A 14,179-nucleotide genomic window follows, 5' to 3' on the forward strand; every position below is an offset into this window, starting at 1 on the left:
GAAGGTTCATTAAGACTTTCGGAGATTGGTCCAAGAAGCAGAGGTGACCTATTTCTTCAGGTAGTTTACGGATAAACGTGTGGCAGCGGGGGTTTGGCAATCTCGTTCTGTGTTCTTGGTTCTTGGTGCGCTGTTGGCTGAAGAATGAAAAGACACACCAAAGAAAGGCAAGCGAGAAATGAGGTTTATTGAGGAGAGAAAGATAGGGTTATAGAGCAAAGTAGAGGTTTACAGAGCAGGATACATATGCCACAGATGACCACTGGACCCTTCATCATAGCAAAAGAGGCCTTGGTTATGGTCTGGGTCTTCTTTAATAGTGTCTGAATAGGGACCTCCCTGTGGTTCAGACGTTGTCATGGAACCAGTTTGATGGACAGTTGGGAGTTATATGACCTGCGTCTTACTGTGTGTGTGTGTACTTGCAGATCTCCCAGGAGCCTCTGTGAAAGGCCATTTGAAGGGATGCACCACAACGTAGATTTAGCCTTAGGTTGTCCTACATTGCCTTCCATATGCTCTTTTGTACCTGTGCCATTGGCCTGTGGGCTAGGGAGTCCTGTGCATTCTTTTGCAGTTGGCGTGCTAAGCTCTGATTTGTAGATTGGTAGGGCATTCCCTCCTCCCCCAGGTATGGCAGTACTTGTGACAGGATTAAGGAGGGGCAGCACCAAGACAGCGGCCTGGGGCCTGCCTTTGTCCTTCTTCCCAGACGGGGCAATTGCTCAAGGCAGCACCAAGGCAAAGCACCCACTTTCATCCCTAGGAGACCTGGAATCCCTCGACATCTGCTTAACACTTGTACCCAGCAGGGCCTGAGATAGAGGTGCCTAGTGCCATGCCTGGCTTCCTGCTGTGTGGAGAGTTCCTTTGCTGTGCTAGTGCACATCCCCACCCCCAGCGAGCCCTGGTCCCCTGAGGCGAGTGGCCGACTGGGATTCACCAGGGGCTTCCATGGAAACGAACCTCTATCCCAGAATTAGGAATGATGAAACTAGCACCACTTCAGATCTGCCATAGCATAATAGCGCTTATGTGAACTTGGAATACAGGAGATTATATTTGTACCCAGTGAGAGAGGAAGGAAAAATCACTAAGAGAAAAGTACAGGTTTGCAGTAGTGGGTAATTTTACCCTGGGAGTCTACTGGGATATGAGAATTTTAAAAGAACTGCCTATTAGATATTTTATCTGTGAAGATAATTCACCAGTTTCTGGTTACCTCATCTAATGAATGTGTTGTCTCTCAACTTCATTCCTGAGCTCAGAAATCCCCAAAGGGTCACCCCTGCCAGTTCAGCCTCCTCCACCCGGGCTTCTGGGAGGTTCTGACTGACGCTTCATGGTGAAGCTTACGGCACAGCCTGCCACTCGGCCACTCACCCTGACATTCTCATGGTTCCTAACCGTCCTGAAGGGATGACACTCCTGACTCACCTTTTGAAATGGACCGTGTGCCCTTCAGTACCCCTCGCTGAGACCACAGGTCCTTAATAGGCTCGAAAGCACAAAAAAGGGAGGCAGCGTCTTCCTCCGCAGCAGTTGTCTTCCGTTCTTGGGATCTGCATTTGGGATTAGAATAAACAGCATGTGAAAGAAAGAGAAGTCAGAATTTGGAATCTGGAGAGGACATGCCCATTAGGCCTTATAAAATGGAAGGAATGTGTTTGCTACCACCTGTGGCCTGCATTTGTGTGTGCTCTGCTTTTGAAAAGTTTCATTTAGCCATCTCCCAATTTATGCTTCTGTGGTGAAACATTTCAGGGTCGTTTTTTGAGAGAATATGTTTTGAAAATAGGGACTCCATCTTTCCTGAGTCAGTTTGTAAAATGCACTCTTTCTGTGAACTAAGCTTAGCCAGCAACTGGTCTCCAGTGACAGCAACTTCATAGGTCTCAGGGTTCTTTCCGCCCTACATATTTCAAGTTTAAGCAGCCTCTGATAACAAAGGCAGATGGACCTGGCAAGGGAAGTTACTTAGTGACATTCTGCCTGTTTGACTTAATTTATGATGTCTGTTATGAGTTAGTTGTTATCATGGAATTTGGTTCCATTTCAGAAACTGGGTGGGGGGATGTTTTGACTCAGTCTCTTGGAGAATTCTTCAGGAAAAAGTTATCTGCCAGGACTGTTAGTAATTCTCAGATGAGGCACAAAAGGTTTAAGAAAAGAGTCCATAAAGGAGGGGCTCTGGAGACGCCCTCTTTCTAGGGAACGCTGTCCACAGAGCCGGGTTAGCCTGGTCGCAGACACAAGCCACACACCCCAGGAGCACATTTCCTACTCTGCAAACACCAGATTTAAAATAAGCCATCTCTGTTCCAGAAGTGCGTTTAGCACTGATTCTTGCTGATACTCATGGTGCTTAGGCTGATAAAATGATCTTAGGAAAATACAATTTGAGTTCCAAAGAAATCAAATGCTTTCCAGATTCTTATCTCATTTGTCCTGAGCGTATCTCCCTGAGGTGGGGAGAAGAGGGCTGGCCAGGCCTGGGGCACTGAAGAGATCGCAGGCCGCCCAGCAGCGGAGAGCAAAGCCAGAAATGGAATGTGGATTTAATCATCTGTCGTTTTCTAGACCATATTATTTCACACTAGACGTGAATTTGGAACTGAATATTTTAGTATACCAAAGAAACATCTTTAAAAACCTTTTTCCTACTCTCTGCTGTGTTGGTCTGTGATTTATATCACTTAACTAAAATTTATATCATGAGGAAAATAGAAAGTGTGGAAATCACTGTATGGTATCATAGAACTAAGCATCTTGAAGCCAAGATGGAAAAGTCGCCAAGGCTAAATGAGGTGTCCTGCGGAAAAGCTGGCCCGCGCCCCCAGAGCCCAGGTTGTGAGCTGTCTCTTGGATGTGAGGCAATATGGTTCTCATTTTTAATGAGTGAAAAATTCAGTTGAGACTGATACTTTGCATGAACTCACCTTAAGCTTATAACACGAACGTATGAATCCACATATTAAAGCAATGGTTTCAGTTACTCTTAATGACGCTATTGCACTGTGCTGGGGACATGGGGCTCTTGTAATTTTAAAAGTCAGTCAGCTTTTCCTGTCCGGTGACATTCTACACTCTGGGAACTTGGTTGGATTTAGGTTAATTACAGAGTTGAGGTTGTATGTAAAGTAGTTAATGCCAGTACATTTTAAAATATGGCCTAATTCAGGATCTTGAGAAAGGAAATATATCTACTTAAACTGCTTGCATTTAGGCTGCCGAGGTTGTCCTGCATTCTTGCCTTCTGCCTCCCCAGTTGTGTGCAAGGCACAAACAGGCGCTGCCCGGCATGAGGGCAAGATTGTACCCTGTACTCTCCCCACAAGCCGGAGTCACTCAGAGAGGAGACACTCCACCTCCTGGCCTGTCCACAGCTCTGAGTTTCCTAGAACTTCAGGTAGGTCTGCACCCCTGTAAGCAAGAAATTGAGTCATTTAATTCAGAAGCCTTTCTGCAGAACAGTGCACATTGTGATCTCCTCACAGAGCACTCTGGACCTCAGTTAATCCTTCTCTACTGAGAGCCTGCGTAGCAGTAACAGCGTATGTAACACGTCAAGAGCAGATGGTTAAGGACGAGGACATGGTCACCAGCACACCTCTGGCCTCTCTGCCTTGGCAGCTGGTGGTCTTGGGCAAGTTACTTAAGCTCTTTGTGTGCCTCAGTTTCCTCTGTAAATGGGGATGATAGTACTACTACTCATTTCATAGAGCTGCAAGCGTTGAAAGTGTATAATGTATTTAGAACAGTGGCTAGCATGTTCTGAGCACCAAATGTTAGCTATTTCTGTGTCTTCATTATAAAAATGGCTTCCTCCTCCCTCCCTCCTGGGCCGTTGGCCTCTGTTGCTGCTTTTGCAGATCACTCTGTACAGCCTCATTTTCCTCCGTCTGGGCACTAGGGGTGGCAATAGATTTAGAAGCTAATTGTGCTCATTGGGAACTGGAAGCTGTACTAAGAATGAATTGCTCTGTGTTAGCGCCTGGCTTCCTGCATTCTGGTGTCCCAACAGCAAACTACTGCGTTGAATGGGACAGTTACTGCAGAAGAGGGAGACCTGCTTAAAGTGTTTTTCCAGCTATTCGTCTTTCATCCTACTGAATTAGTGGCTTTGTGGCCAGAAGCATATACAATGACCTCATAATATTCACAGAGTAGGTTCACTTATTCTCAGATATTTATTGATCACCCACTGTGTACCATCCCCATGTTAGGTGTTTAGGGCACAAGAATGAGCATAGGAGACAAATCCCTGCTCTCATGGCGAGCTCTGAGTGATGGCTCACGTGTGATGTTTGCTTCCTTCTTTTACTCATCTTTGTTTTCTATGTTTCTAAGTGGCTGTGGCTTTTTGTAGTATTTTTTAAGATAAGTTTTCTAAGTACTCTCATAAAACCACAAAATGAATGTAGTCTCTGATAACTTCAGTCACCCAACCAGAAAAACAGAATCCCCCAAGCTGAAGCACAAAGCTTCAGTTCTAAGAAAAAGCAGATTTAAAATAAATAAATGAATGAAGTTTGGTTAGAAATGTAACCAATTAAAAGTTTTTATAAAAATAGTAGAGCACTAAAGTGCTTTGTAATGTAAATTTTACGTGACAAGTTCAAAGTTCCTGTTGAAGATGATGATGAAGTTTTGATTCAGGCGTGAAGCAGGTGGTTTATTCTGTTGCTTGTCCTTCCTTGTGAGGGGCCCAGTCAGCTGGTTATCATTAGCTGGTTAATGTTATCTGGTTAGTGTGTTAGTTCTTCAGATGGGTGTCCTTCCATTAAAGATAAAAAGGGACATTTCAGAGTAAGTTTTCTGAATAAAAGATTGCTCTGGTCACTCAGGAAGTGCAGCAAACAGGTTTCTTTGGGCAGCGCTCGTGCGCCTGCGTGGCCTGTTGTGGCCCCCGCTGTCCTGCCGTGGTGACCGTGAGTGGCTGCCGCGCCGGGCAGGCCGACCTCTGCGTGCCTCGGAGCCTGGTCTCCTCGAGCTGTCCTCTCTCTGATGTGCCTACTCTTCTTAGTTGTTATCTTTTAAATTCAGCCTTTTTACATCTCATCCTCCATTGCAGTTCGTGTGTGGAACACATTCAAGGAAGCCTTCCAAGACTTGCTTTCACATAAGAAAACCTGTGTGGTCGTGGCAGTGACGAGTAGAGGAACTGACATCCCTAAATTCTGGACTCACTCATTCTTTTCTGGCTAAAATGTCGAGTGTGGTAAACTACTGGTTTCGAAAAAGTTTTTCTCACAGATTTTTTTTTTTTTTTTTTAAATCTTGGTAGAAAACATGTAACATAAAATTTACCATCTTAACCGTTCTTAGGTTCTCACAGATTTCTTTTTGTGCCCCCAGTGTGTAGGAGCCTATCGCAGTGGTCCTCTTTGAAACTCTGAGCAGCAGGTTTTAGTGAACACGGCCTCATGCAGCCGGCGTTGGCGTGCCAGGGCGGCGCTGATACGCCCCGGCCTCTGCGAAGCTGCCCGGCAGAGAAGCCTGGGCGGGCGAGAACCTGGGGTGTAGTGGCATTTGTTTGAGAGGTTGTTCTGGCTGCCTGTGGTCGCCTCTTTCTGTGACCGTTGCCAGTAATAGAGCTGTACTCGCTAATCCCCTGGAGCCAAGGAATCATGTTTTTTTGGTCTACTCTGTGTGAAACCTTCACAGAACCGCAAGACCCTTTGTGAGGTTTCTGAATGACTGAACCGGAGCGGGCTGTAGGATGTGACTTCACAGGCGTTGATACACTTTGTTCCTTAAGGGAAAACGGCTTTTATGAGACCACATTCCCCCTCTCCTTTTGAATTGCTCTCAGAAAATCGGCCAGATACCCACCTGCAACTGATCTTTACCACATTAGACTTTGGTTCTGGAAGTAGAATCATTTGCAGCGAGGACTGCATCATCTACCACGCCAGTCACAAAGAGCCCCGTCTTCCTCGGGCAGGACTTCCCCCAGAACTCATCATGGGGCTTGGGAATTCAAGCCAGGGCTTGCTGTTGTGCACCAAGAACTCTGTGTGCTTGTCAGATGAAGCTGCCTCATTGTGGTACACCAGGGCAGGGGCTGCTCCCCGGGCAAAGGGAGCCGTGACCACGCCACGGGGTGAGAGCTCCCCCATCCACGGATCCGTGTCAGTTACCTCATTAAGGGGGTGGGGTCAGGCAAGGCAGTGATAGGACATGGTTTCTTCAGGAAACATAAAAAGTAAAATCCCGTTCTGCGTGGCGATTGTCAAAGGTTAAATGGTCACAACCAAAGGTGAGTATTTCATTCCTTTGGGTGAAACATAGCAAGTTGTTTATTTTCAGTTATTCTGGAGAAAATTCAGGAAAGAAACCTGCATTTGATTTGGCTGATTTGTCCATGTGTCTGGGTCACTGGAGTTCCCCTCATGGCCCTCTGAAGAGGGACACGGTGTGGCCTTTGGAGGAGGGTATGTCAGTGATGCCTCCGTGGCCTGTGGTCCAGTTATGGCCATTTTATTGTCATGCTTATTAGTCACCAATTTAGTTTTTTAAAGGTGAAAATATGTCTTCTGATATCCATTTGACAAGATAGAAATTGAGATTTTCATAAATTGCAATCCTAAACTAAAATGAATGTGGTAGGAAGCACATATAATAGAAGTCCATAAAATATACAAAAGTGAAAAAAATACTGTGAAAACTTTCACAAAATATGGCGGTTGGAACAGAAAAGTGAATTTTTTTACTAGATAAATGAAATGGTAACTCTTTCAGCATAGTAATGGCATTGGGTCTCTGGGGGTGGAAATGTCCCTGGAAGCAAGACATCCATCATACTTAATAGTATATGATGTAGTATCTGAACTTTGCTAGTTAGGAGTTCAGTTCTTCTTAAAAGGCAGTAGTGATTTTCATTGCTCCCTCAAAATAGTTATTACAAGTGCTTTATACACACATAGAAAAATTTTTAATTAGCAAGCCTGATTTTAAAGATTTTTTTTGTAGCAAGAGGTTTAACATATTCAAATGTGAACATTGAGACAGAAATCCATGGGGCAGCTTTTCTCTAGGCTAGAAAACAGCCATTCTCTTAGTGGTTTGGTTCCTGTCTGTTCTCATGGGCAAAGCCAGTGGATTCATTGGGAGATCTGGAGTTGTTTTTTTTTTTTTTAATGATAATTTTAACACTGTTTGAAATATTACTCTGGTACTGAATTTTCTTAACAAGTTCTCAAAAGCCTTTAAAAAAGAATTTTAACTTTGTATATGAGTCTTTGGCAGAACAAGCTTGATTTTTATTTCTTATGCTCGGTCAAGTACACAGATGTTTCTAATAGTTTTGATTACTCTATAAGGGGCTAAAGAAATCAGTGCCAGAAATAGAGTCCAGCTTACTTCTTCCTGGACAGCCCCTCTCTCCCCTTCCCACCCTTCCCCCACCTGCAGAACGCAGCTATGGCTTCGAGCATTCTGGAAAACTACTAAGACTCTGCCGAGCAAGGGCGGGGGGGGGGGGGGGGGGGAGGGGGGGACATGGTGTGCTTCCCAGGGTCCAGGAGTGGGGGCTGCTGGAGGAGTGTCAGGGAGACCCAGGGGGTTCCCGGTGGGGGGTTCTCAGAGTGCAGGAGCTCGGTGAAGGAGCAGGCAGCCGGCACCTGGGAAAGCTCCAGCAGAGCCACAGAGGACGGGCAGGGCAGGCCCCGGGGGGCCGAGGCAAGCTGGACTCTGTCGGGCTTGTAGACTGGTCCTGTCCTCCCTGGAACAGGAATCATCCTCTTCTTTGTTAGGGGGATTAACCCCTTCCACGAATGTTCCAGGAGGAAAGCTCTTTTCCAGTTCAGGCCTCTACCTTCGACCTTTTAATGTTAGCATCTTTGATTGTTCCCAGAGACCTGTGTAAAACTTAGCATGGTTTTTCTGCAGAGAAGTTTGTAAAATTTAGGAGGGGATTAAACATTAATGAAAATTTTCTTTGTGGCCTGGCAAAGATGATTCGCTTTGTCTTGTTTTGCTCTTTGTGTTTGCCTAGTGGACATGTGTTTCTTATTTTAAATATCTAACTTTCTCTTAAAAGATGGGTTCTCGGAACAGGAGGGTAGTCAGCAGCACAGAGCGAGACAGAGGCACATCTGGCCGTAAAGCTTGTGAGCCTGGGAAGGGGGTGGGGACCCGGTTGTGGGAACCCTGAGTCCTGTGCTAAGCAATTTGCGTGTAAGGCTTTCGAATAGGAGGATGACATGTTTGAATAGAAGGATCCATGTTTTTAAATGGTTACCTGGCAGCAGGGTTTAGGTGGCTTGGAAGGAGAGCCCCAGTGGAGTGATTGGCGTGGGGGTGCAGCAGAAGGGAGGGGTCAGCAAGCCACCCTGACAGCAGCTTGGCAGCATTTGGAAGGGAAAGAGTGGGATTGTTTTAGCTCAGGTGGCAACACCGTCACCCAAAGGCAGCACTGGAAGAGACACAGATGGGGGCTGGGGGCACCATGAGTCATGCCCTAACTCACTGCATGGAGGGACAGGGAAATAGGCCCAGCTGCCCAGCTGCCCAGCTGCCCAGCATGGATGGGCCTGCCGGTGGGGCATACACCTGGCAGTCATCCATATGAGGGTGTGGTTGAAGAGCTCATGCAGGGGACAGAGGAGAGACAGGGAGCTTGTCATAAGATACTTATGTAGGAAAGACGTGAATGAGCCTGTGAGCCCTGTCCCCGAGGAGCTCACAGGCTGAGGGAGGACACTCAGGACTCAGGCCATATATACCAAACAGATAACGAGAGGGCCACGTGCCTGTCTTACAGGCAGAGATCATGGAGTATGTGTCATATGGAGTTCGTGGATGGGCTTCTAAGGGCCTAGGAATTAGTAGAGTTTCAATAGGCAGAAATGGGAGTGAGCATAGTGAGAGAAGAGAAGGGAAAGGGATTTTAGGCTGAAGGAACAGCACACGCAAACGTGGAAAGGCCAGAAAACACATGGCACATGGGAAGTGAGCCTGTGTCCGGGCGTACTGAGTGTGGAGTGGAGTCTGAGGGCAGAGGCGGGGGTGGCACGCCAGGAGACTCCTGAAGGATTCCGAGGGGAGGTGGGTGATCGTGGCTCCGTGTTTCAGGGACACGAGCCCTTTGCCTTTCCCTTCCCCACTCTTGTGGCTGCTGCTTTCCTGATCCAAGCGACACTTAAAGAGACCACATGCTGCCAATCAGGGTGCACTCAAACACCAAGTCGGAACGGAAATCTGGAACAGAACTACATCTCATTTTATCACCATATTTCACAGTAATTCCCCAAATAGCCTTCAAGCAGAGTTTTTATTAGTTTGCTATAAGTTAAAAAATGAGTATATAGCACTTTGTGAAGAGGGAGATAGAATGTCTCAGGTGTAAAAATTTGAAAAATCATATCCAATTCTGATGGTGAAACCTTAGAAAATCGTAATTATATATTCACATATGAAAAAGTACACAGTTGTGTGATTCCAAAGGGAAGTGAAGGGTGCACAGCCTCGGAGCTCTCACTTGGGTGGCAGGTGAGGCTTTCGACCCACCTGTGTGATGGAAGGTGGCATTCCTGGCTGGGGTCACAGCTCCACCGTGAAGGCCCCGTGGCTCACCCTTGCTGACCGGTCTGCTCTCCCTCTGTCCCTCCCAGCTGTCCGGTGGCTGTGAGCTGACGGTGGTGATCCACGACTTCACGGCCTGCAACAGCAACGAGCTGACCATCCGCCGCGGCCAGACCGTGGAGGTGTTGGAGCGGCCGCACGACAAGCCTGACTGGTGTCTGGTGCGAACCACTGACCGCTCCCCCGCGGCGGAAGGCCTGGTCCCCTGCGGCTCTCTGTGCATCGCCCACTCCAGGAGCAGCATGGAAATGGAGGGCATCTTCAACCACAAAGGTAGGGATCCACAGAGCATAGGCGACAAGGGCCTGCTGGAAGTGGCACTGGAGCCTTTGTCTCCACGGCTCTGCTGCCTTTTAACATGATCCTCCTTGTGAACCATACGCATTGTCACTGTCTCTCGGGGCATATTCTAGTCCATCAGCAGCTGCAGTGGAAGTGAGGATGTCACCTGTTAGTCAGAAATAAGAAAAGATTTCGTCACTTCCAAGGGTGATGTAGTAAGAAATGATATCAGTTTAGAGAAGAGGAAGGGGGGTGCACTTTTGGGGCCGATGTCATTCATAAATGGAGAAGGAAGAGAGGGTCCTGCTCTCCTCCAGGTGATGCTGGAAATGGGGATGGGAGGTCAGACCATATTCAGCATCTCCTCGGTCAGGTTTTCTCTTGTTCAGTCTTTCTTTTGTTAGTGATAAATTCTAGAAAATCAAACATGCAGACCCCGAGAGTTAAACCACCCCATTTTTCTAGCTATGGAAACAAAAGTGTCTAAGGACATCCCAAATTCCACGAGCTGCCAACACGGAGAGGGAATTGCGCCAGGCCCGAGAGAGGTTGGTGCTGAGTGGGGCAGGGCTCAGTGCTGGGGTTCTGCAACTGTGGCCTCTTGAAAGAATTGCTTTGACATGGAAATAAATAGCAGGGCACTTGAGCAGAACAGCATTAGGCCTTCTTAGGCCACTCCTTTAGCTAAGGGTACCTGGAGCAGGACTGCCGTGGTGCGTGTATCTGGATGGATCAGTAACGGCTCCTGTGGAGAGATGAGTCTTTATCCTGAATGTCCACTTGCAGCCGCTGCACAGACCTGGCTGCTGAGCCCTGGAAACATGGCTAGTCTGGGTTGAGATGTTCTCCAGGTATAAAGTACACACTATATCTTTAGTGTGAAAAAAGAATGTGTACTTATTTTATTGTTATTACCTGTTGAAAAGATAATATATTTCATAGAGGGGTTAAGTAAATGTATTATTTTACCTATTTGTACTTTTTAAAGTATGACTACAGTGCTGGTATAGTCTTTCATCTTAGTGAAAAGCTAATTTGAGACTTTAGGTCCATTTAAGAAACATGAGTCTATAGCTTCTAGAAAAGCACAGAATGGGTAGAGTTTATGGGCTTTGAAGCACACTGTGTCACATTCTTCATTTTTCTACAATACTGGCAAATAGCCAATTCTTTCAGATTTAGGAGTATGCAGTTTGTTTTTCCTTCCAGAGAGAACATCACTGTACTCGGCCATATTCTGTTTCTTTTAATTTTGGAACATTCCAGTTGCTTCCTTCGTTTATCATCTGCGCCCTCTTTACGTTGATCACGACGCCTCCCGGAGGCCGTCCCCTGGCTGCTGAGGGTTCGTCATGCCGTTGGGCTAAAAGAGGCAGCACAGGATACAGCTACTGATTAGCTCTTCTCATTGATTACAGGCCCAACCGTGTTCCAGCTCCCTCGGGGCCTAGACATGAACTTATTGTTACCTCTGTAAGAAACAAGAAGAATTAGGCTATTATTTCTGCAGAAATCCAAAGAGAAAAGCAGAGAATTTTCAGATTTTGGCCAAAAGCCGAGGTGCCCTCTTTTATTTCTGGCGAGGCTGCCTGAGTGTTTGGAGCAGCCGTGGGCTCCCCTGGGGTGGCACTGAGTTCAGATAGAGATCTGGGCTCTGCTGTCCTTTAGCCCATTGCCAGCGTGTTTCTAAAGTTGCATCATGTATTTTAGTCCTTGAGTTTGAATGGAAAATAAAATACAGCTTTTTTTCAAGTTAATCTGTTCTCCAGAGGAGCCCTGGTAAACTTAAGCATGCTGAAAAATAGCGGTTGTTCTGAAAAATTTCTTTGTGGGCGAGCCTGTCCCGTGGTGTGTTCCTTGCTTCCTGGCGTTCCCAATTGCAGGCTAGCCAAAGGGAAAGAACTAGGTATTCATCACACTTGACTTTCTCCTGAAAACTTCTGGTGGAGGTTGGATTTTCAGAACCGTTTGTCTCTTTCTTCTCCTTCCCCCCCACCCCCGCCCCCGTAATGCAAGGAAACTCTTAAGATGATCTGTTCCCTTACCGCATCAGAGCCAGGTCAGCGACAAGTGTAGATCAGGGAAGGGGAGATGCACCTGTGGGCTTTGGACAAGCCTCTGACAGAGTCCTGTCCAAGTTCAGGAAATCAGGTGTCTTGGCCAGAGCGTCTGTCTAGGAGACCCAAGGCTTTCATCTACACGTTGGGGCAACGAGGGAGGAGGATTTAGGTGTGGAGTCCAAAGATAGACGCTCAGACTCGGGGGCCAGAGGCCTCAGCTGCCTGAGGAAGCAGGAGGCCTTGATTTGCTTCTGCTCAGCCCCACCTGCTCCCGCCCCCTCCTGCCCTGCGTGTGGAAGGGGTCTGCCTTTGCAGCCAAAATAGATCCGTGTGTGCTGGGCTGTCGGAGCCTGCTGTCTGCGAGCATCTGCCTGTCTAGCATCGCATTTTGAGCCCCTGTTCATTGTAAGACTCCTTCTGGGCTTGAAGGACACAACAGTGACTGGGTTAAATGTGGCCCCTTCTCTCTCCAACCTTGGCATGTGTCATCCTTCACGCTGGGTCACACCCTCTGGCAATATCAGGTGAGCAAGTGGTCTGCCTCTCCCACGCTTCCAAACCCAGGGACATCGTGGAGCTGTCCTCACATGTTTGTCTCTCCTCACTTGTTCATCTTAAGTGTCTCTGATTCATACTGCTCTGGCCGTCCAGACAGGAGGAAGGAGCACACTCCCTAATCTCTAATTCCAAAATTTTCTCAGCCTTAATACCTCAGTAATTTTTCCATAATTCTCTAGTCTAACAACTTAAATTTCCATAAATTTCAAATAGGAAAAACTCACCTGTTGAGGTCAAAGTCTGTTTGCTTGTGGACGATGAGCTATTTTAATGATTGCAGTGAGTATAAGTACTTAGATCAGCCAAGAAGGGCCTGATGCTCGCTGTGAGTGGTGCTCGGGTTCACTTGGTGGTTTTGAGGCTTGGCTAGACTTGGAGGTCTGAACAAAGAGAAAACTTGGAATTCATGAGGACCAGGTTTCTTTCATCTGGCTATGTATTCTTAAGGTGATTTGGGGAGAGGATAAAAATGTAACTTATTTAAAATGAACAAGAAGTTTAATTACACAATTTGTTTTCGAGAAAATAATTTTGTGTCTGAAACTAGACTTCCCTGTGAGCATTATTCCATTGAAAAGTGCTTCTGATTTGTGGGAAAAGCTTGTTTTTGAATGTTTCTGTTGACGCATTTTTGCAGAGAGACAGCCTTGGTGTTTGACGGCTTCTTCTGGGCTGGCTCTGGGGATGTTCTTCCTCCTTCACAGCACCGTAGTCACAAACTAGACAGACACCAGGTGTGTTGAGATAGGATAAGGATTCAGCAAGCCGTGGTGCTCTGCTCGCCTTCCTTGTGTTTGGTTGGTGCCGTCCACCATTACCCCGGGATCGCTGGCGCTGGGGCCCAAGCATGGAGACTGCATCTGTGCCCCCACGAGTCTCCGGTGCAGGCCATGCCGAGGACCACGGGTCTCCCTTACGCTCCCGGGGGCGTAGGAGGCATTGACTCACTGTTGAAATAGATGTCACGTCATCACTTTAGTCTCTTGGTAACTCCAAGTGACCTGAGGCAGTGGGCCCTTGACAGTGGGTCACAGCGGGGGAGTTAGACAGAGGCCTGTGCGCTGGGGATTCCCTAGCTGGAATTCTGTGTCCGCAGGTGTCCGTGGAGCGATAGGTGCCGTTAGTCTGTAATCCTGCTTGTCAAGTTCTGGGGGTGGGGTGGGGTGGGTTGGTTGGTTTTTAACTTTAAAGTTACAGATTTTATATAGATTTATTCGCTAGGGCTATTATTCAACATTCCTAGAAATGGACTCACTATTTATACCGGGGGTTACTCCTCAGAATCACTTGTCATTTCTTAAAATGTATGAATGAGTGAGCCCAGGCCCTGTGCCTGGAGGTTATGAGCTCCAAGTGGGTGACCACGGGTATAACCGCTGTGTGAATATAAAATCAGGGCGTGTGTCCATTAAGACCCAAATTGCAGTGTGTTTGTGTGCCTGTTGTCCTCCCTCAGGCTATTTCCTTACCCTACCCCAGGCTCTGGGAGGCTCTGCCTATTTGCTGGTACCCTCATCTCTCCATCCCTTCCCCATCCCCAGATTTGGGAGGCGGCCAGGTCTCTCCCGGTAGCTCCCTTGTCCCTTTCATATCCCCCCTTGTACAGATGAGACCAGGTGACAGGACTTTGCCAGAGGTTTGCAGATGATGGAAGGGAAGACTCTGGAGGCTACCAGCTATGTACCCCGTCA

General features: G+C 47.2%; 1 protein-coding gene across 1 annotated transcript in view; it reads left to right on the plus strand.

The window, feature by feature from the left end:
* Nucleotides 1-14,179, plus strand: part of TRIO (trio Rho guanine nucleotide exchange factor) — a 332,548-nt gene that overhangs the window by 242,507 nt on the left and 75,862 nt on the right. Inside the window, exon 34 of the mRNA XM_069492180.1 lies at nucleotides 9,618-9,861. Coding sequence (XP_069348281.1) covers nucleotides 9,618-9,861 — 244 coding nt within the window. The remainder of the gene's footprint in view (nucleotides 1-9,617; nucleotides 9,862-14,179) is intronic.

This window comes from Eulemur rufifrons, chromosome 17 (genome assembly GCF_041146395.1).
Source record: "Eulemur rufifrons isolate Redbay chromosome 17, OSU_ERuf_1, whole genome shotgun sequence".
NCBI lineage: Eukaryota > Metazoa > Chordata > Mammalia > Primates > Lemuridae > Eulemur > Eulemur rufifrons.